General features: G+C 42.6%; 1 protein-coding gene across 3 annotated transcripts; it reads left to right on the forward strand.

The window, feature by feature from the left end:
• The first annotated feature begins 7,088 nt into the window (after window positions 1–7,088).
• LOC115416861 (vascular endothelial zinc finger 1-like) lies at window positions 7,089–23,273 on the forward strand. 3 transcript variants are annotated; one of them, XM_030130740.1, is made up of 7 exons: window positions 7,089–7,328; window positions 15,978–16,735; window positions 18,180–18,249; window positions 19,167–19,335; window positions 20,528–20,569; window positions 22,011–22,076; window positions 22,233–23,273. In XM_030130740.1, exons 1-7 carry the CDS (start codon window positions 7,296–7,298, stop codon window positions 22,598–22,600), a joined length of 1,506 nt encoding a protein of 501 aa, XP_029986600.1. In that variant the 5' UTR covers window positions 7,089–7,295; the 3' UTR covers window positions 22,601–23,273. The 3 variants fall into 3 exon arrangements, with proteins under 3 accessions (XP_029986600.1, XP_029986601.1, XP_029986602.1); XM_030130741.1 differs by lacking the exon at window positions 22,011–22,076; XM_030130742.1 differs by lacking the exons at window positions 20,528–20,569; window positions 22,011–22,076.
• Window positions 23,274–23,972: the final 699 nt, after the last annotated feature.

A 23,972-nucleotide genomic window follows, 5' to 3' on the forward strand; every position in this document is an offset into this window, starting at 1 on the left:
CTTGGGACTGTGGAGTGTAGCTTTAGCCAGCTTGTCTAACTCCTGCCTTACCACACAGGAGTTAGCCAAGCTGGCTAGGGCAACACTCTACAGTCCCAAGCACCACAGAGGCCAGACCAAAGAGTCCAGGTTTCAGCTGTACATATTACTGCATCCATACCTACTTACCTATTCTCACCTCCAAATACCTGGCTGTTAGCAATACATGATCATATTCATCATAACACACAAGAAAAACATGAAACACATGAAAAATGAACATGAAAAATAGACAATTCACATAAAAAAAAATAAAAAACATGAAAAACAAAACAGACAAGAAACACACGCAAAACATCTCATCCCCATTCTTTTCTATAGGCCAAATTTGACCAGGAATATCTCCGGAATTAAGTGTTCTAAAGACTTGGAACCAAGATCCCTTGCGCATAATTTGGGTTCACTGAACATGCCAGTCTTCGTCCTATGTCTCTATGACTTCCAATTCTGGAGATACAGCCAAAATAAAGTTACTTGCAGCCGTATCTCCAAAACTGGAACTGAAAAGGGCGTGGCCACATTAGGGTTGGGTCATACTTGGTCACATGTCTCTATGACCTTCTGTTTCGGAGATACAGCCAGTTAATTCCTGGAATTAACCCTAACAGTGCCCTCTGCTGGAGGCTGGTAGGAATTACAGTCAAGTTTCAAACACAGTATCTCACAAAGTGGGGTCCTATCGACGCCAAATGGCCTGAAACGTGCTCCTATGATGTTTTAAATGGTACTTTTTGGGGGTCCCCACTTTGTCGAATTTTCACATTTTCAGATCGGCCATTATTTTCCTGGCGAAATTTGACCTGGAATATCTCCAGATATGGAAGGTTGTAGAGACTCGGAAATGGGTTGCGTCAGACACAATGCGGGGTCGCTGTACACACCAGTCTTGGCCCTGTGTCTCTACGACCTTCAGTTCCAGAGATGTATGAAAAATAGAATTATTTCCCGTCATATCCCTGAAACCAGAAGTCGCACGTGAACGAGGGTACCACCAATGGAAAGCCAGCCCCTGTAATTAGGGAGGTAGGTCCAGGTTTCATTTCTCTATGACCTTCCGCTGGACTTCAAAATCAAAAAGGGTGATCCTCAACAGTTTTCTTGCCTGTTCCCCTAACCCTAACCCCCTAACCCCTCCCCTTCCTACCTCAACTCTTAGTTTAGAGAAATATACTTTTGCTAAAAAAAGAGCAACTTTTAAATTTTTTGTCAATAGCTCCGCCCCCTTTGTGGGTGGAGCCTCCAAACTCACAGCCCACGACAAGGACCCCTGCCTCTTCCTACTTCAACTCTTAGTTTAGAGATATATTCTTTTGCTGAAGAAAGAATATCGTATTTTTTTTTTGTTAGTAGCTCTGCCCCCTTTGTGGGTGAAGCCTCGAAACTCAAAGCCCACGACAAGGACACCTCCCCCTTCCTACTCCCACTCTTCGATTAGAGAAATATACTTTGCTAAAGAAAGACAATTTTAATGGTTTCTTTGTTAACTCTTTCCCCGCCATTGACGAGATATTCTGTCAATTGCTTCGCAACGCTTCCCCGCCAATGACGAGATTTTCCGTCAGTCCAACTCTTCACTGTTATACTACAGTTGGAGCTGTTGCAGATCATGTGAATTACTTTCCTTAGTCCAAACACAAACTATTGAGCAGCTTTTTCAGAAAAATGAAAGACTGGGTATAATGTTTTCGCACTGGAATCACCGTATCTCATGACAATGGATACAGCGCCAGTCACTCTGAATGAGGAAATGCCGACACTACAGGAACCGTGCACAGTTTCAGAAGCCTTAAAGATGATTATGGAGACAGTCCGACAATTCAGTATATAATGAAGCTTCAGAGGAACCTTTAGAGACAGCAACGGAGACATAAAAGGTGAGGGAAACGGACAGAACGACAAAGGTCCGACACGGAGGATGGGGGGGAGGGGGGCACGGAGCGACATGGAGAAAATGACAGACAGGTGGAAGAGAAAAGAGACAGTGGACATTCAAGAAGAAGACAGACCCACAGACGTGAGACAAGACAAAGGACAGCTAGTCTGAATCCCATAGACAGTGAGTTCAGATTCAGACTGAGGACACCGAACAGATTCAGCTCTATAATGTCAGCGGGGACACAGGTAAGACACTGTTTGATTTGTTGGCATTAGTATGAAACAAATAAATACATATATTCATAGATAGATTAATAACTAGATGTCCATATAATTATTTACAGATCAAACACAGCAGGTGGTCCAACAGGAGGACATGGTGCAACCAAACAAAGGCCATAAATCTACAGTATTTAGTGAATTTGTTTCTTTTTTTTTCTTGAAAATGAGGAATATTGAAGTGTTTATATCAAAAAGCTAAACTAATATGTGAAAGACTCATAATTGATGTATTTAAATATGGGAAGTGTAGAAGGAACCTGGTGCCATAGAAGATGTTTTGTCTAAAGTTTGGTATGGATTCCCCTAACATTTTGTGGAATGATGGGATATCTTAGAGCTGTTTGTTATTATTATTGTTGTTGTTATTATTTTATTTTGTGATTTTGAATGCAGTGTTACTGATTGTAAATAAGAAACAGTCAAAAGTGTGTATGGTAGATCAGTTTTATTTTGAAAATCAATATCTTTGAACAAAAAAAAAAACAATTTTCTCAGTTTTTTGCTCAAAATTCAGTTTTTTTCCTGAAAATGTCCAATATTCATATGTTTATATCTCACAAACGAATGGAAATAGAATACAATAGTTTTTTTTATTTTTAAAAAGTGAAGTTCTTCTTTCTGTTGATGTATTCACTATTCACATATTCCTAACACAACATTTTCAGTGACTTTAGTGAATATGACCAAAAAGGCTGGCGCTGGCTACCAACTCACTGTAAAATGCTCTGGAGGGCAAAGAGTTAATAGCTACGCCCCCTTTTTGGACGGGGCCTCCAAACTCAAAGCCCATGACAAGGACACCTCCCCCTTCCTACCCCAACTGTTAGTTTAGAGAAATATACTTTTGCTAAAGAAAGAGCAACTTTTTAAATATGTCTTTATTAATAGGTCTGCCCACAAAGGGGGCGGAGCCTCCAAACTCACAGCCCATGACAAGGTCACCTCCCCCTTCCTACTCCAACTATTAGTTTAGACAAATATACTTTTGCTAAAGAAAGAGAAATGTTTTAATTTTTTCTTTGTTAATAGCTCCACCCCCTTTTTGGGCAGAGCCTCCAAATTCAAAGCCCATGACAAGGACAACCCCCCTTCCTACCCCAATTGTTAGTTTAGATAAATATACTCTTGCTGATGAAAGAGGAAATTTTTATATTTTTCTTTGTTAATAGTTCTGTCCACAAAGGGGGTGGAGCCTCCAAACTCACAGCCCATGACAAGGACACCTCCCTCTTCTTACTATAATTCTTAGTTTAAAGATATATACTTTTGCTTTTCCAATCATCTATTCATTTTCTATGGTGAACTTTTACCCAGAATATCTCCGTAACAGAAGGTTGGAGAGACTTGGGAGTGGGCCACATCAGACATAATTCAGTGTCCCTGAACATGCCAGTCTTTGTCCCATTTCTCTACGACCCTCTGTTCTGGAGATACAGCCAAAATAAAATTACTTCCGGCCGTATCTCCGAAACCGGAAGTCGCACAGACTTGTACGTAGTGCTGATGAAAAGGGTGCGGCCACATTAGAGGAGGGTCATTCTTGGTCATACATCTCTGTGACCTTCCGTTTCCGAGATACAGCCAGTTAATTCCTGGAATTAACCCTCACATCGCCCTCTGCTGGATGCTGTAGGTATTACAGTCTAACTGTAACAGCTCCCTCTGCTGGATGCTGTAGGTATTACAGCCTAACTGTAACAGCTCCCTCTGCTGGATGCTGTAGGTATTACAGCCGAACTGTAACAGCTCCCTCTGCTGGATGCTGGTAGGTATTACAGCCGAACTGTAACAGCTCCCTCTGCTGGATGCTGTAGGTATTACAGCCTAACTGTAACAGCTCCCTCTGCTGGATACTGTAGGTATTACAGTCTAATTGTAACAGCTCCCTCTGCTGGATGCTGGTAGGTATTACAGTCTAACTGTAACAGCTCCCTCTGCTGGATGCTGTAGGTATTACAGCCTAACTGTAACAGCTCCCTCTGCTGGATGCTATAGGTATTAAAGTCTAACTGTAACAGCTCCCTCTGCTGGATGCTATAGGTATTAAAGTCTAACTGTTACAGCTCCCTCTGCTGGATGCTATAGGTATTAAAGTCTAACTGTAATAGCTCCCTCTGCTGGATGCTATAGGTATTACAGTCTAACTGTAACAGCTCCCTCTGCTGGATGCTGGTAGGAATTAGTCAACTTTCACAAAAAGTACCTCACAAAGTGGGGTCCTATTGACTCCGAATAGCCTGAAAAATGCTCCTATGACGTTTTAAAATGGTACTTTCTGGGGTCCCCACTTTGTCAAATTTTCACATTTTCAGATCGCCTGTTCATTTCCTATGGTGAACTTTGACCCAGACTATCTCCGGGAACAAAGGTCAGAGAGACTCAGTAGTGGGCTGCTACAGATCTTATTCGAGGTTGCTGAACACGCCAGTCTTGGCCCTGTGTCTCTATGACCTTCCGTTCTGGACATATAAGCAAAATAAAATTATTTTTGGTCACATCTCCGGGACAGAAGTTGCACATGAATGAGGGTGCTACCAATGGAAAGCCCACCCCCAAAATAGGGGGGGGGGGGGTAGGCCCAGGATTAACGTCTCTATGATCTTCCGTTTCCTTTTCAAATAAGTTTAAGTACTGATGGTTGTTATACTAAGGTAAAGTTGGCAGCAGATTGGGGTTAGGGTTAGATTGGCAGATCGGCAGATTCAGACTTTGAGGGTCAATAGTGAAAAAAAAAACAAAAGAAGCACAAAGCACATCTGTTTCCTTGTTCTGATCTTGGTTATGCTGAGAAAATACTATTACATGATTTCAGCCCAAATGACCCGCAGTACGTTACATCAAAAAGAAATGACTTTCTTCAGGAGGACCGTTGTGCACGGACTGCTTAAGGACTGTCTACAAAGTGTTCAAACGCAAACCATGGGAAAGAAGCTTTTACTGAAGGAGGGACATTTAAATTATTTCTGATCAATAGCTCCGCCCACAAAGGAGGAGGAGCTTCCATACTCACAGCCCATGACAAGGACACCTCCCCCTTCTAGTAACCCTAACCCTCCTGTTAGTTTAGAGAAATATACTGAGGTGGGTTAGGGTTAGAACACATAATATTAAATAGAATAGACCAGGTACAACACATAGAATTAAATAGAATAGACCAGGTACAACACATAGAATTAAATAGTAAAGACCAGGTAGAACACATAGAATTAAACAGAATAGACCAGGTAGAACACATAGAATTAAATAGAATAGACCAGGTAGAACACAGAATTAAATAAAATAGACCAGGTAGAACACTTAGAAATGAATAGAAAAGACCAGGTAGAACACACAGAATTAAATAGAATAGACCAGGTAGAACACATAGAATTAAATACAATAGACCAGGTAGAACACACAGAATTAAATAAGAATAAAATAAAACACTTGAGTGATACCCCTCTCTGTTGTGGGCAGTGCTTAAGGCTTCTGTGGGCGGTGCTTAGGTCTGTCCTATCCCTTGTATGGGAGGGGGTCTACTGCACATGTGCTGCTTATAACACAGTGTTTTAGGGTAAACTGAGAAACTTGGGTGCAGATTTTTGCCCCAAACTGAAAACCTGTGACTTGACTGTTCACTAAATGACTGAAAACGTTTCAAGTCCACTGGAACGCAGATTATACCCTTTCAATATGATTTTTTTTGTAAACGGATTTGATGTGATTCCATTGGTCTTCTTCTTCTTCATGTAGACGGGTGGGCGGTACCCTAGCACCCTCTACCGGAAAGGAGCTGTCATTTCTGTTCTACCGCTTGATTTAAAAAAAAAAAAAAGTCTGACTTTTTTTTTTTTTTTTTTTACTTTTTGGGATTGTGTAAAATCATGAATAGTGTTTAATATATGGTTTTATTTTATTTTTATTTTCCATTTGGCTAAAGTTCCCTGTCTCTAAGTATGGTTCTTATTTAAATAGTAGTTTCTGTAAGTATGACTCTTACTTATATAATAGTGTGTGTAAGTATGACTCTAATTTCAATAATAGTGCCTGTAAGTATGACTCTTATTTAAATAATAGTGTCTGTAAGTATGACTCTAATTTCAATAATAGTGTCTGTAAGTATGACTCTTATTTAAATAATACTGTATGTAAATAATAGTGTCTGTAAGTATGACTCTTGTTTAAATAATACTGTATGTAAATAATAGTGTCTGTAAGTATGACTCTTATTTAAATAATACTGTATGTAAATAACAGTGTCTGTAAGTATGACTCTTATTTAAATAACAGTGTGTGTAAGTATGACTCTTATTTAAATAATAGTGTGTGTAAATAAGTGTCTGTAAGTATGAGTCTTATTTAAATAATAGCGTGTGTAAATAAGTGTCTGTAAGTATGACTCTTTTTTAAATAATAGTGTGTGTAAGTGTGACTCCTATTTAAATAATAGTGTCTGTAAGTATGACTCTTATTTAAATAATAGTGTGTGTAAGTATGACTCTTATTTAAATAATAGTGTCTGTAAGTATGACTCTTTTTTAAATAATAGTGTCTGTAAGTATGACTCTTATTTAAATAATAGTGTGTGTAAGTATGACTCTTATTTAAATAACAGTGTCTGTAAGTATGACTCTTATTTAAATAACAGTGTGTGTAAGTATGACTCTTTTTTAAATAATTGTAAGTATGAGTCTTATTTAAATAATAGTGTGTGTAAGTATGAGTCTTATTTAAATAATAGTGTGTGTAAATAAGTGTCTGTAAGTATGACTCTTTTTTAAATAATAGAGTGTGTAAGTATGACTCTATTTAAATAATAATGTCTGTAAGTACGACTCTTATTTAAGTAATAGTGTGTGTTTACGTAAACTCGGTCCAGTTTCGCTTCTTCATTCATTCATGTGAGTGGAAGACCCACGGAAAGCTGGATGGTGCATTGTTTCCAATATTTTGTGGCAGCTCTGTCTCCAGAAGGTGTTTTCAAATCATCGGACTTTTCCCAAAGTGAATTGGACTTGGTTCAGCCCCGGGGGTCACAGGAAGTTGTAGCTGCCATGTTTAGCTGCATTGTTGTAGGTTCCTTGTAGGTTTCCTGCAGATTTTAGCCTTTAAGTCTGGCAATGGAGCCGAGCTGGAGTACGTTTTTATTCCAAGTAAGTGCACACTGCATAAACACACACTCTGCACAGCTACATGAGTATTTGTTTAGCGGTGTAAACGCCATCCGCCAAATATTTTATTTCACTTTCTGAAATGAAGTACTTAGCCAAGCAAAACAATGGTGTTAGCTTTAGCCTAGCAGCAAGCTACGCCAAGTAGCTGGCTATAAGCAAACTGTTAACTTGAAAACTTACTATCGGTTTGAATCGTCACCGGGTACTGTACAATACAGTCCCATTGTTTTTATTTGAAGTACTGTGAAACCTGGGTGGAAAAGGAATTTGAGGTTTTTGTTCATAAATCGCTAAATTACTCGCAGCTAATTGCAGTGGCTACTGCAATAGACGCGCGCGTTAGCAAATTAGCTTGTTTGTTGAGCTAACGCCATTGGTGTTACATGTATGTAGGCTATGAGAGCTTGCTAACAGCTAGCTAACCGGCTACTCTTCCTCTTCTGCACCTTAGCAGTCACTCCCTCACAACATGTAATATTAAGTGCTCAACAGTGTGTTTTTGAACAATGACTCGGTTAATGAAGTGAGCCGGTGTGTTTTGAGTCCATCAGTCCGCCAAAGAAAGCTAAGCTAACTGAGTGTATATGAAGGAGCTGCACGCGGACAGGAGGCAGTAAACCCAAGCTGAGGCTTAAATCCTCCTGTAAAAGCAGAAATGTGCTGCAGCAGACCACAAAGCCACCGCAGTGTGAACCGTACAAACCACCGGCGTCCTAAGTGACTGGAATCCGACCAGGTGACACTGTTCAGGCCTGTAAACGGTGGCCGTTCAGCCGTCCATCCATGCTCCTGTTTCAGGTATGTTTTGGAAGGCTATGGAACTACATTCTGTTGGTGTGTCTCTAAAAGTTTTTTTCTGGGGAATTCGGGTGTGGATTTGGTGTAAAAGTCATGACGTGATTTTAGAGAACATACTATAATGTGTGAGTGAGAGTCCATCAAGGATTACTGGTCGTTTTGAAATGCATATTTAGTTCAGGTCGTATGTTGTATGGTTTGTACTTAGAGCTTCATGGAGCAGCTTTGATGCTGGACTGCCCGGTGTCATATAGCCTGTTCAATAGCAGGCTTTTGTGAGTGCATTAGGGCACAGGCTGACATTGCAATTGGAATACCACAGTTGTTTTGATACTGATTTTCAATGTAATCATAAGATTATTGCTGTACACATCATGTCACAAATCTTTGGTATTATTTTTCTGCTCATTAGCTTTTAAATGGACACAAACCAATTTAACAGCATAAAAGGCTTATTACAACACTTGAAAGTTGTCTGGTAAAATAATATTAATAGAATGTATGTGTGTATGTGCTGCATGTGCAGACACTGTGTTTTTGTCCTTAGGTATTGAAATGTGGTAACACATAACAATACCACTATCACACAGGTTTCATACTTTTATTGAATGTATGGAATTTGGTGCCAATAAAGGCACTGACAAAATATGTGACTGACTGATGATAAAATGTGACTGACTGATGACGGAATATGTGACTGTGTCTATAACAAAAAAATATGTTCCTTATACCTGGAGATGGTTTGTAGACCTGGACATCTGTGTTACACATTTTTAATGTATTTTTGTTTTTTATAAAGGACTTTATAGCAACGGTTTACAACTGTACTATTGTTATTTACTTTTTATTACTTTAAAAAAAAAAAAAAAAAAAACTTTTATTACAATATATTGCACTAGGCTTTGTTGTGGTTAGAATAAAAATTTTGTACCCAGCAGTTATTGAAAGTGATAGGATAAGAATAGTAAAAACAACATAAAGTAGTAGTGCATTGTCCGTGTGCTGCAGACCAGTATCTCTAATACATCTTTGAGTCATATGGTTGGGAGTTTGTCATATGTTTTGAGAACCAGAGAATGATGATGTATCCTTTGGGAAATATTATGAGACTAGCACATTATATTAATACTGATATCTAGGGACTGAAGTTAGTAAATGCGTCATTCCTCTTTTTAACTTCATTTCCCATCATGCAGTGTGGTACTATGCTTCTGGTCAACCGAGCAATGTCATTGTAAGGCTATTGTATTCCAAAATGAATAATATCTCCTAAAATATTTGTCCTATCCACTTAATAAGATATTTAATATGGGGATAGGCCTATTCCTCAACTGCAGGAGCCAAAGTGGACGATTAAAAACGTCTGCATTTCTCAGAACTGTGCAGATAAACACACACACAGATGCTCTGACACCTTTCAGTATTATGATGTAATTATGATATAGATAATTTGTTTAAAAAGCTGAGAGAAAAGACCAAAAAAATCATTAAATTGATCAAAACTAATATCTTGTCACTGTAGCCTACCATTTTATCAAGTCATTTCAGTAAACATTTCAAGTGTTGTACTGTAGTACAAATGTGATGTACTGGGATGTATTAATTTGATACACTGAATTCTTCGACTCTGTTGTATTTCTAAGGTAAATCATTTATACAGCTGAACACATTTAGATTTTTTCCTCCTCTTTATTTCCAGTGAAAACCATATCTCTCCAAATATGTTGATTTTACTGTTTGTAGGATGAAGTAGACCTTTAGAGTTTAAAGTTCTTGTCCATCCCAAACTAGAAAAATGACTTTTTCTGAGGACATGAAAAGAGAAATGTACCCGTTACAACTATTCCATAAATGTCCTATTACAATTAAAGTAAGTCTGTTCAAGAGCAGTACAATCATGTTCAAGTTGATTCTGATCAGTGATTTACAGGTACCAGTCCCATATTCAAACCTGTCTGAAAAGGAGGAAGCACAGTAGAGTCCGACCAATTAATCGGGCCGATTATAGCGTATCACCAATTAATCAACATCGGCCAATATGTAGCCAATATATTTTTTTGCTGCACAGAGATTCTGTCGCTCGCTGCTCCTGTGTGTGTGTGTGTGTGTGTGTGTGTGTGTGTGTGTGTGTGTGTGTGTGTGTGCTGCCTGGAGAATAAGAGGAACTTTAAAGTGAGTTAGTTTCACTTTCACTCCTTCTCGGACAATCACGCTATCATCCCCCCTACACACAATCACATAATCACGGAGCTACACCCCCCCCCCCCCCCCCCCCCCCCCCAGCGCGCTCTGACAAGGATGGACTACTTATCCCCCCCACTCCGACCCCCCACCTTGGCGAAAATCACGGACAGCTACCGCATGCTCTGACGAGGATTGACCACTTGACCGTCTTATGAAGTATTCACTCCCACACACACACCGATGTCCGTGCACTTCCTGTCTACCTCACAGTTTCATTCTGCCAGCAGGCCTGGGTGTTAATAGTGTAGGGGAGACCGAGGACAGTTGTAACACAGTTCAGTTGTAACTCTTGCAGTTGCTCCAATCAGGAACTTACGACTCACCTAATTCACTCTGCACATGCTCAGTTTAATCCTTAGACCACATGGACAGTTGTAGTGCTGTGAGGCAGACACATCCAAATTTGTGAGTGAAAACATAATTGTGTGGTAAGTAATATTTTTTGCTCTAACTATTTTTGTGATTGCATAGTTTGCATTTGAAAGTTGTGTAAATTATATTTGTGAGATAAACAAAGATTTATGCAACTGTTTATCCACCTGTCCACAATTATCTAATATAAAATTATAATATCCTGTGTAGATTAGTGTTCTTATTTCATATATTGGCCAATATATCGGTTATCGGCTGATATGGGATATCATTTATTTCAGATATCGGCCGATATATTGGATATCAGCTTTTTTTAGCCCCCAATATCGGTATCGGCTAACCCTAACCCTAACCCACAAACATGGAGATCTTATGGAATGTGATGCACTGCTGCAGATTAAACTACTAAGTAAATAAAATAGTTCAAATGAGCTCCACCTTAAACTTCCACACTATTGGGATGTAATGTGCAGTGTAACTTTTACTTAAAGCTGAGTGTTTTCACAGTGTGGTATTATGAATCTTTACACTTGGTCCACTGAAAGGATCCTAGATTGGTGAATTGTGCATGGTCTGGATATTATGGACAAAACCAACCAGTAGAACAGCTGCACCGACTAGGGTTAGGGTTGAGAACGAAATACAAATATAAGCATTAAAATGAGGACAAATGGACCCAATCTTGCCTTAAAACCTCCAGGATCACTTTGGCCCTGTGTTTTGGCTCTTTGTTGTCTGTACTGTCGAGCACTGGTCAGGTGATTGTACTGCATGTAGCAGAATTTGAGCAGATGTATCCCAATCCACTTCAGAATTCGTGCGGCTGCCTGAACTCTTTGGCATCCTCAGTAAACACAGTGACACCCCCCCCCCCATTCTGCCCAGGCCATCCCCCTGCCTCTATGGCATCCTCAGTAAACACAGTGACCCCCCCCCCAGTTCTGCCCAGGCCATCCCCCTGCCTCTAGCAGCTTTTACACAAGCTGTGCTGGGCTTTGGATCAGGAGCTCTTCAATCCTTCTCTGGACATTCTGTTCCCCATCATTGTAGCTCATGTTGATCTTAGTCTCGATTATCCAAAAATGTAAACATTTAGGCTTTCCTCAAAAAAAAAAGTCCATTGACTGCATTGTTTTTTGTGAGCTCCCCCCTCTGTGCATTCTGCAGTGATGATGATGTTCTGAGCCCCTCATCTGTTCATGCCAAATCATCACAGCTCTTTCATTTGTCAGAACTTAACAGCAGACATATGCTGTACAAATGCCTGCAGGTCAAAGGTCATGAATCAAATACTTTCACAGCCCAGCAATCACTGTCAAATTAGAAGTATCCTGCTCATCTCGCAACATGAATGCTGCATCCCATGATGCAATTCTGTGTGAAGTACACTGACTGATCTGAGAGAGTAAAAGAACCACGGGAGAGTCAAACCTTAACACTGCTCTCATCTTTTTAAGGTGGATTTTAGTTGGTGCATAAATAGACTGCTATGAGCACACTGTGGGAGCTGAGTGGGCCGTGTCCACCAGTGGGCTAAGTGGGCCGTGTCCACCAGTGGGCTGAGTGGGCCGTTTTCACCAGTGGGCTGAGTGGGCCGTTTTCACCAGTGGGAGCTGAGTGGGCCGTGTCCACCAGTGGGGGCTAAGTGGGCCGTGTTCACCAGTGGGGGCTGAGTGGGCCGTGTTCACCAGTGGGGGCTGAGTGGGCCGTGTCCACCAGTGGAGGCTGAGTGGGCCATGTTCACCAATGGGCTGTGTCCACCAGTGGGCTGAATGGGCCGTGTTCCCCAGTGGGCTGTGCCCACCATTGAGGGCTGAGTGGGTCATGTCCACCAGTGGGGGCTGAGTGGGCCGTGTCCACCAGTGGGGGCTAAGTGGGCTGTGTTCACCAGTGGGGGCTGAGTGGGCTGTGTCCACCAGTGGGGGCTGAGTGGGCCGTGTTCACCAGTGGGCTGTGTCCACCAGTGGGCTGAATGGGCGGTGTTCACCAGTGGGGGCTGAGTGGGCCATTTTCACCAGTGGGCCGTGTCCACCAGTGGGCTGAGTGGGCCGTGTTCACCAGTGAGGGCTGAGTGGGCCGTGTCCACCAGTGGGCTGAGTGGGCCGTGAAAGTCTAACATTTGATGTTGATAGAATGTCTTTTGTAATACGTATTGTTGTATTGCTCAGATCTATTACAAATAGGGCTGCAACTAACAATAATTTTAATAATCGATTAATCTGTAGATTATTTTGGTAACAAATCGATGCATCGGATAAACACAAAAGACTCAGTTCTCAAAGATCGGTATTTAACCCAAAGCAATATAGGCTGCAGACAAGTCACTAATGATTACATCCCTGCAACGGCTTCAGGTTTAGTTAGCGAGCACTCGTCTACCTAGACTGGTTACAGCTAGAGACTAGCATGATATAGTCTTCAACTAGCTCCAGTTCTAGGCTATCAAAGTAGCATTGTATATATTAGTTCCAGCCAGCGATAGGTAACGTTAGTCTGGTGGCCTGATAAACGGAGTCATGTGAAAACGTTATAATTACAACGATAGCGTCTAAGTAGCTAACGGGTTAAAGTAATCGTAACACGTAGACTATCTTAAGATAGGGTTACATTAGTGATGTCCCAATCTGGATTTTTTTTTTTTTGCTTCTGATATGATCCGATTTTTTGGGGAATTAGTTTTGCCGATACTGATCCAATACCGATCCAATATGGACTTTTTACAATGAAATTTTGATTTCAATTTGGAGTCATTATTTATAGGTCAGTATGCTATTATTTTATTGTTGATCACTATTGGGCTGAATGTGGAACCTGAACTAAAACAACTAGGACACCTTTGACTCTTAATAACTTTAGTATCATTTTTGCACTTTCCAAATTCAGACTGTGGGATAAGTTAGAGCCTTATATTTTCCACTGCTGTAGTGTGTCTATGGACAGCTCCGTCCAGGTGTCATATCGGGGGGCGTTAATGATGTGAAGTGGGTAACTCATGGCTCAAGGGTTAGGGCTCCCATCAGGGTTAGGGTTAGGGTCACTTCTCCCATCAGAGTTAGGGTCAGGGCTCCCATCAGGGTTAGGGTTAGGGCTCACTTTAGGGTTAGGGTCTCAGTGCTGCTCCAGTGTGACAGATACTAAAGTGAATGGACACCCTGTGACAGCCCCCGGCTGTTTGTTTCATGCTATAACTCATAGCGTGGTCTTCTGCACCACAGCGGGACCCAGCCACCAGCTTAATGTGCCCACCCCACCCCTCCCACCCCCTCCCGTGGGCCACAAGTGTATCAGTGCTTGGATTTGTGTTGTCCATTAAAAAGCGCAGTGAGAAACAGAGGAACCCTTGGGTTCCTAGCCCCCTAAGACCACACCCCCCTGCCCGGTTGACCGGGTTGGGTTGCTTGGCTGAACCTGAAAAGCTGTGGGTCTGGTCTTTAAGCCTAACCCAGAACAGGGCTGTCCCAATAGCCCCATCTCTAGGCTGCCCTGTTCTGAAGTTGCTGGTTCCATTGTGAATCCGCTTGTCCCTAGTCACATATTCATTGTCGCCCCTCCCTCAGATGGTCCCCTCCTCCCTCAGATGGTGCCCCCTCCCTCAGATGGTCCCCTCCCACTGGGATCTGCCGTGACCAATGGGACAATGGCTGCCAGCAGCTGCAGACTTCACATGTCCTCTGTTTTTCCTTTAGCCCTGTTGTTGGCTTACATTTTCTGTGCTTGTCCTGGCTTTATTTACAATGGTACATTTTTCAATTCTCTATTGTCTACAGATTTTTTTTTTTTTTTTTGTGGAGAACTGTTTTGAAGACACTGAATACATGCTTGTGTTATTTTATTTTCCCTTCTGCAGAACACCTGCTCCTCATCTTTGACCAGCTCTAACATGCAGTTTTGTCAGGCTTTCACACTGGTTTTTCTGATGGGTGCATTTTGAAGTGTTTGATACGACCTTAATCCCATTTCTGAGATCAGTCCTTTCAAATCATGATACAACAATAGCATTTTGTGTTTGTTAATGAGCACATTATTACACAATGTTAGAGGTTCAGTAATAATATAAATAAAAACTTGTCATTCATATGTGCACAAATTTCTTTTTACTTTGAACTTTTGAGCTAATTTTCTGAAAAAGCTTTGAGTAGAGATAGTCTTTAACTGTCATTGCAAACAAAAGAAATGTAGGCTTACATTAAAAAATGGTCAAAAATATGTAAACTAAACATAATACTTTTGTAATATTTTTTGGACTTACTGGAACATAAAAGGAATAAAAGGCATAAAATAATGATATGTGTATGAATACCAAAGATTAACATAGAATTAAGGTCAAACTTGATGGGTTGTAGTGCTCTGTTGAAAACAAAACCATTTGTGCACTGTTTTCTAAGAATACCAACAGTGTGTGCATTTACACACAACGCTGGGCTTCAGTTCATCTGCAGCTCCTTTAGAAGACCAGCATATGTAACAGAGGTCTGGGTTTGGAAGACCAGCATATAGAACAGAGGTCTGGGTTTGGAAGACCAGCATATGGAACAGCGGTCTGGGTTTCTAAAGGGGGGCTGGATTATTGGCACTCAACTCAACTGATAACTAAATCTGAAACTGTTGGTGTAAGTTGGACTAAACCTCCATGTAATCAGTGTAACCAGTGTCCACATGTGGACTGTAGTTTGCCTGTGTCCACATGTGGACTGCAGTCTGCCGGTGTCCTGTACTGATCCTAACCCTAACCCTAGCCTTAGCCCTAACCCTAACCCTTGTCCTGTGTTCTTCCAGCAGGTCCTAACCCTAACCCTTGTCCTAACCCCTGTGCTGTTTTCTTCCAGCAGGTCCTAACCCTAACCCTTGTCCTAACCCCTGTCCTGTGTTCTTCCAGCAGGTCCTAACCCTAACCCTTGTCCTAACCCTTGTCCTGTGTTCTTCCAGCACGTCCTAACCCTAACCCCTGTCTTTACCCTTGTCCTGTGTTCTTCCAGCAGGTCCTAGTCCTAACTCTAACCCTAACCCTTGTCCTGTGTTCTTCCAGCAGGTCCTAACCATAACCCTTGTCCTGTGTTCTTCCAGCAGGTCCTAACCCTAGCCTTAGCCCTAACCCTAACCCTTGTCCTGTGTTCTTCCAGCAGGTCCTAACCCTAACCCTTGTCCTAACCCTTGTCCTGTGTTCTTCCAGCAGGTCCTAACCCTAACCCTAACCCTTGTCCTGTGTTATTCCAGCAGGCTAACGAGGCTCTCCATCATCAGCATCAGGTGGCTGGGAACAGCCTGTTGCCTCTGCTCAACTCTGGAACAGAACCACCTGATCAGAAACCGGTGCTGCCCATACCCTTGGATCAGAAACCCCCGGTGAGCGCTGCGGAACTTCTGAAAGACAATGTGGCCAGTGGGACAGGGGTGGGAGGAGGAGGCGGAGGGCCTCCTGCTGCTGTTGTCAAGAAGGAGCCCAAATCAAAGACCCCCTTCATCTGCGGCTACTGTAACAAGGCTTTCCGGGACAGCTACCACCTAAGGCGGCACGAGTCCTGCCACACCGGCATTAAAATGGTTTCACGGCCCAAGAAGACACAAACAGCCCCCACCATGGTGCCGCTCATATCCACTGTACCGCGTGAGAGCAGCGCCAACCCATCATACGTTACTACTGTGGCTGGGATTCTCACTACAGCCACTACGTCCACATCCACAGGCACCGGTGTCATGACGCCAATGCAACACCAACAGCAGCAGAGTATCCCCAAGAAACCCCCCAAGCCTGTGAAAAAGAACCACGGCTGCGACATGTGTGGAAAGGCCTTCCGTGACGTCTATCACCTCAACCGCCACAAACTGTCCCACTCTGACGAGAAGCCTTTTGAGTGTCCCATCTGCCAGCAGCGCTTCAAGAGAAAGGACCGCATGACCTACCACGTCCGCTCGCACGATGGCGGCGTCCACAAGCCTTATATCTGCTCTGTGTGTGGGAAGGGCTTCTCCAGGTATGTAGACTGTCACATCTGCTCAGCCTCTTGTTTCATGCATGGTACGTCTGCTTTTCTAAAGCCCTTCATGTACTTTGTCTAAATTATACACATCAAAGAATATGTGAAAACATGGGCAAACATGGAAAGAGGAGTACAAACAGCCCAAACTGTCAGTTTACACTGTATAAAGTGATTATTTACTGTAAAGCCCTTTATGCACTGGAACATTTGGCTTTGATCTTATTGAGTATGAGTTCCATAAGTGAAAAATGTGGGTGTTTTTATGTAGTAGTCAAAAGAATCCTGCAGTTGTACCTTTGTCAGAGTTCTTTGTGATGTTCCACCACACACACTGACTGAATTGGCAGTTTGTTTAACTTGGACACTTTAATGAGGACATGGGTCCGTGTCAAACCCCATGTCACTGTTTACAGCTTCAGTCGCTCCTGTCACTGTCCACAAAAATGATCAACCTGCACTGAGTAACAAGTGCAGAGCTGCCTGTTCATGGAGCCCAGCTGGTTTCTGGAGCCCAGGTGGTTTCTGTTCCTGTTCATGGAGCCCAGGTGGTTTCTGTTCCTGCTCATGGAGCCCAGGTGGTTTCTGTTCCTGCTCATGGAGCCCAGGTGGTTTCTGTTCCTGTTCATGGAGCCCAGAAACATCAGTGTTCACATGACCTGTCAGAGTGTCACATGACCTGTCAGAGTGTCACATGATCTGTCAGAGTGTCACATGATCTGTCAGAGCATCACATGACAGTTCGATATTGCAGCCGGACAGCTCCATTTGGTGCCGTGCGATTTGGTCCATTTTTGGACTCATGCTCCAGTTCCAGAAGGTGACTCTAGGGGTCACTGTTTTGTTTCTGTAAATGTGAGCGTCATATGCTTTCCATAATGTTCCACACAGTAGGATGTGATTGGAGGATGTTTTGCCATTTGCTCATTTGGATGCTTCACTGTTCCCTGGTCATTGACTGCTGCTTTCTCCTTTATTTTTCTTTCCTATAAAAAGAATGTGTCAGTAAAATGAAGACCTTCACTTGTCTCCCTTATAATATCTTGCTGTGTAGTGCATTTTAATTTGTTCAGGAGAGTGTTTCCTGTCTGTTATTGACGGTATGTGTATGTTCTGTTTTCTGCACCTGATTTGGTGGCAGCAAAATGTCAACAAAACATGCTCTGAGACCTCTGTTATCCCCTGTGTTTATTCTGAAGCAAAAAAAAGTGCAAATAAGGAATCACATTTGAAGATGTGATGGATATTGTCGGGGCGAAGGAGAGTGTGTTTTGTGATTCCAGTTTATATATGTTCTAATATGTTATATGGCTTATGTATGTTCTAATATATTATATGGCTTATATATGTTCTATATATTCTATGTTTTATATATTCTATGTCTTCTATGTGTTCTATATATTCTATGTCTTACATATTTTCTCCTCCTGGTCCTGTGCAGGCCTGATCATCTCAGCTGTCATGTCAAACATGTCCATTCCTCAGAGAGGCCATTCAAGTGCCAAGTAACGGTAAGTACCAAAAAAAAAACCTGTACCTGCAGCACAAGTCTAAACTGTACCTGCAGAAGGATAAACTGTACTTGCAGTAGAAGTCTAAACTGTACCTGCAGCACAAGTCTAAACTGTACCTGCAGCAGAAGGATAAGCTGTACCTGCAGCAGAAGTATAAACTGTACCTGCAGCAGAAGGATAAACTGTACCTGCAGCAGAAGGATAAACTGTACCTGCAGAAGGATAAACTGTACCTGCAGTAGAAGTCTAAACTGTACCTGCAGCACAAGTCTAAACTGTACCTGCAGCACAAGTCTAAACTGTACCTGCAGCAGAAGTCTAAACTGTACCTGCAGCAGAAGGATAAACTGTACCTGCAGCAGAAGTCTAAACTGTACCTGCAGCAGAAGGATAAACTGTACCTGCAGAAGAAGTCTAAACTGTACCTGGGTTAGGGTTAGAACCAAGTCACAAAATCCAATTGTCGTAGTGCAGTTTGAATGACACAGTATTGAAGCCTGCTCTTGTACTGGTACTTCAGTACAACACTACTGTAGTACTGTTCTTGTACTGGTACTTCAGTACAGCACTACTGTAGCACTACTCTTGTACTGGTACTTCAGTACAACACTACTGTAGCACTGCTCTTGTACTGGTACTTCAGTACAGCACTACTGTAGTACTGCTCTTGTACTGGTACTTCAGTACAACATTACAGTAGTTCTGCTCTTGTACTGGTACTTCAGTACAACATGACAGTAGTACTGCTCTTGTACTGGTACTAACGTACTTCACTTGCACTGGCCGTTCGTTCACCCTAACCCCAACCCATATTGGCTGCCAGTAAATTGTCATCATTTGTAAACTAGAGCATATCAATAGAAAGGTAATGAGAGTATATGTATTATTTTTTCCCCTCTTTTCTCAAATGTCAGGCCTGTACCTCCGCCTTCGCAACCAAAGATCGTCTGCGTTCTCACATGATCAGACATGAAGGCAAAGTGACCTGTAACATCTGTGGAAAAATGCTCAGTGCTGCCTACATTACAAGCCATCTGAAGACGCACGGCCAGGCCAGCTTCAACAGCCCCTGTAACAATAAAGGTAGGTTCAGCACCACATAACCCCAACTTTAACCCTAACCCACCTAACCCTAACTCAGTAAAGGTAGGTTCAGCACCACATAACCCCAACCCTAACCCTAACCCAATAAAGGTAGGTACAGCACCACATAACCCTAACCCGGCTTCAACAGCCCCTGTAACAATAAAGGTAGGTTCAGAACCACCTAACCCACAGAACCCTAACCCTAGCCCAATAAAGGTAGGTTCAGCACAACATAACCCCAACCCTAACCCAATAAAGGTAGGTTCAGCACCACCTAACCCCAACCCCAACCCTAACCCAATAAAGGCAGGTTCAGCACCCACATAACCCTAACCCAGCTTCAACAGCCCCTGTAACAATAAAGGTAGGTTCAGCACCACCCTACCCAACCGTAACCCTAACTCAATAAAGGTAGGTTCAGCACAACATAACCCCAACCCTAACCCAATAAAGGCAGGTTCAGCACCCACATAACCCTAACCCTAACCTAATATTTGGCCTGTCACTCACTTTCAGACACAGCAGAGATGTTCCAAAGGAAATAATGGCACATTTCTGAACCTTTTGGAAAACGACTGGAAAAGTCCCATCACAAGTTCTCATTCCTCTTTCAAATACACACCACATATGATTGTGTCAGTGGTCAATAAGAACCTGTCTGTGTGTAATATATCACATGGTTAGGAATGCCTTTCCTATAAGTATAAATTTAAATAAATACAGTCAATGACTGTAGATGATCTTAGTGTGTCCTTATTTGGACACTTCATCTGAATTATTAAAGGACTTATCAAATGTAACCATGGCCTTACTGGTCCATCTTAATGCACTAATATCTACTTCCCTTAAGTACTGAAGGCTCTGATTCATCACTAATGGTGCATTGTGGTATTTTCTTAATTTGTAACTTGAACTGCAGATTGTGACTGCTTAAAGTCAACTGATTTGACCACACAAGACAGTCCCTCTGTAAACCAGCATCACCTCTTTCACCTCTTCAACAGTCTTTGGCTGGTCCTAGAGTCATGACGCTCAAACCACACAACACCAGCTGATGGCACTGCCTCCCAGCTGAGTGCAGTGCCTCCCAGCTGAGTGTACTGCCTCCCAGCTGATGGCACTGCCTCCCAGCTGAGTGCACTGCTTCTTGTGCTCCTTTAACCCCATATGTGTCTGTATCTCTGAATAGGCCTAAGTGACTGGCAGTGGAACCACTCAGGGCCACGAAAAGGTAATCCAGTAGAACGTAGCAGAAACCCCTGAACACTCAAATAGAACTGATGTCAAACACACGGGGCCACTTTTGTCTTCATGTTTTCCTACTACACTTAAGCCCAATGGCATGTCTTCTCACTGAAGACCAGTGTTGTTATGAAGGTTCTTCTGTTGGGGAAACTAATAAAAGGTTAAATTTCATTAAGCAGGATCAGTAGATGAATTACATTCACCACAAACTGGACCATAACACAGGTCGGTCGAGTCATTTTAACAGACATTTCAAGAGTCATCATATCGGATTACTCTGACAGTCCAAACACAAAAATGTCCCAGTAGTGACGTGATCATCGAAAGCATCACACTTTATACTAAGGTACACATATTTAACATGATCAAGATGCTTCTTTACTTTACATGTCATTTCTCAATGAACTAAATGGTTTCTACAGGCAAAAGTCCTTTTTCAGTCAGTCTCAGTTCCCATTATAAAACAAATGGTTGTCTTGAATGTATCCGGGTGCAGTTCACTACATAATAAGTGCAGTAAATCTACAGGGTGTCCCATAAGTCTCCATACATAGGAAAAATAAACGTTTCTTGACATAAACCATTTTTATTTATATAATATGCTCTATATGACTGCCATTTTGTCAGATACGCATTTCAGTGCGTGTCTGCTGAAGAACTATAACGAAGAAATATAAAGAAATACATGTTAGAACCATATATGTATGGAATGTATTATGTCTCCTATGTATGGAGACTTATGGGACACCCTGTATATTGTTTTGCACAAAACAGTTGAAGCCGTGTGAAGTGCAACGGGAGGTCCCACTAAATCTGTAGCTCTGCCCCTTACAAACCTGTGTGTCTAAGTCCAGAGACATTGAACTGCACATGTATGGTCATTATAACACCCAAACTGACCTTACTGTACATGAAAACTGACAAGCACACATTTCCATGGGCAAGTGGGTCTGCCAACATCCAGAAACAGCCGACATTTATCAGGTACTATTAAGGGAGAAGGACTGCTCCTGTGGTACCCCCACCGTCTAAAGCCCATACTGAGGAACAAACTATCACATCAGGATTTGGAAGTCATGAGCAACAACATGATTTGGTGGAAAGCTGTTGTAGTTGTTGTAGAATATGGTTGTGCAGAGTAAAGCCTCATTTATGGCTTTAGAATGACAGTTCTGTGACTTTTCTAAATGTCAATAAACCACTAGTACGTGCTTCCTATGTGTACCTGAATATAAAGTGTCCGTTGACCATGGAGGACCCTGGTGGAGGTGGTGTGGACGTACAGACCTGTGGTGGTGGTCCGTCCACACCATCCCCACACACACACACACACACACATATAGAATAGAATGTACTTGATAATGTGTTGAAGGTAAAACAAATAGGTGGTTAGTCTATTGATCCTGCTTTTTGAATTTACCCCTCAGGTGAGTTGACGGTAGGAGAGATTTTAAATAACTCCTTCCAAGTCCTAATTGACAACTCTCACAAAGGTAGGTTTCTTCCACACTCTTCCCACAGTTGTCATAATGTCATAGTGCCAGTTTCAGCTAAACAGCCCAGGAGCTCACAGCCATGTTTGGAGGTCTACTGTGTGTTCTGGATGGGGATCAGCCAACCTAAACTTATGCTCATCTATTTATTTTTAGATGCCAACAATGTGCACAACAACTCAGCCACTACCACACCGGTCACCAACTCGGCAGCCATCACTTCTGTCGTCAACCGCAGCGTCAACGCCGCCAACCCCGTCACCATCGCAGCCCAGATGAACATCACCACCAGCACGGTCAACATCACCTCACCGGTCAACCTGCAGCACCCGGTCACAATCACCGGCCCCGTCAACCTGGCCTCGGTCAACATCCCCACCACGGCGCACATGAATATCGCCCACCCGGTGGCCATCACCACCCCCATGCCCATGAATATCACAGGGCCGCTCAACATCGCTATGAGGCCCATGGAAAGCATGCCTTTTCTGTCCCAGGTCCTGCCTTCCTCTCCTCCCTGGTAGAGCTGCCTCTTCCTTTAGTCAGGAGGTTTTAACTGCCTAATAATGGACGAGCTTGTCCCTTCTGGGTCAAACCACCATGTACACGGGCTGATTTTTACACTGTACGAACGTCCAAACTAGGGTTCCTCCAGCCATGGTCAGAGTGGATTATCAGCTGGGGTCCTTACTGGGTACTGGTCTCAGCTGGGGTCCTTACTGGGTACTGGTCTCAGCTGGGGCCCTTACTGGGTACTGGGCTCAGCTGGGGTCCTTACTGGGTACTGGTCTCAGCTGGGGTCCTTACTGGGTACTGGTCTCTGTTTTTATTTAAATGCCAATCATCATTATGGAAAATATGAGCTGTTACGAAGCATGAACAGGAGATGGATGTGAGGTCTAGAGGAAGGAAGGCTTTATCATGAATGTCATCACATTGATTTTCAAAGGTTCTGATTCTAAGACACACTATTGGTCCAAACATTATAGGACAGCCCCTTTTTTCTAAGGGACAGTGTGACAGAACCACATTCTTATGGTCTGTCTTCCTTTCATTGTCCTCGGCCTTTATGGTGCACATATTCTTCTTGTGCAGTGCACAGTTGTGTCCATACTTTCCACAGAAGTGCTCTAATGTCTGAACCCAAACACCTGCTTATCCTTAGAACTGTAGTCCTCCACACTAAATGGAACTGTAGTTAGACTGGTCCAATTCTAATCTGAAAGAGGCTCAATGCAAGCTGAGGACTTTTAGTGGTTGGCTAACCCAGGTAAAGGAATAATGATGATACCTCATGATGATGATGATGCAAAAAAATACCCACAGTCACTGAATACACCTAGCTCCGTAGGATAATTAAGGAGAGGGATATTACTAATGACTGGAGTTTTGGATCAGTTCTTTCCTATGCTGTGAATACATGTCCATGCTGTAAGGGTGGTGGGGGTTAGGGTTAGGTGGTAGTGTGGGTTAGGGTTAGGTGGTGGTGGGGATGGATGGGGTTAGGGTTAGGTGGTGGTGGGGATGGATGGGGTTAGGTGGTGTGGGTAGTTGGGGTTAGGGTTAGGTGGTGGTGTGGGTGGGTGGGGTTAGGGTTAGGTGGTGGTGTGGGTGGTGTTCCATGTACATAATAATGATGCCAAAGAGTTTCTAAGTGTGTGTGTGTCCTGTTAGTTCTTTATTTAGAAGGAATACTTTCCAACAGGATTTAGAAAATATAAGACAAAGGAAACAAGCAATACATTTAACATCTGTCACCTTCAGTCAGCTGTTCTACAACCCAAAGGGTTGATAGAAAATGACCCCAAACCCAAAGGGTTCATAGAAAATGACCCCTAGTCCTTAACCCAAAGGGTTGATGGAAAATGACCCCTAACCCTGAACCCAAAAGGTTGA

Source organism: Sphaeramia orbicularis, unplaced genomic scaffold (genome assembly GCF_902148855.1).
Source record: "Sphaeramia orbicularis unplaced genomic scaffold, fSphaOr1.1, whole genome shotgun sequence".
Taxonomy (NCBI): domain Eukaryota; kingdom Metazoa; phylum Chordata; class Actinopteri; order Kurtiformes; family Apogonidae; genus Sphaeramia; species Sphaeramia orbicularis.

Coding starts and splice junctions, on each gene's coding strand:
- LOC115416861 (XM_030130740.1), top strand. CDS start 7,296: ATGGAGCCGAGCTGGAGTACGTTTTTATTCCAA. Junction 18,250..19,166: donor CATTCAAGTGCCAAGTAACG/GTAAGTACCAAA, acceptor CTCAAATGTCAG/GCCTGTACCTCCGCCTTCGC. Junction 20,570..22,010: donor CCACTCAGGGCCACGAAAAG/GTAATCCAGTAG, acceptor TTTACCCCTCAG/GTGAGTTGACGGTAGGAGAG.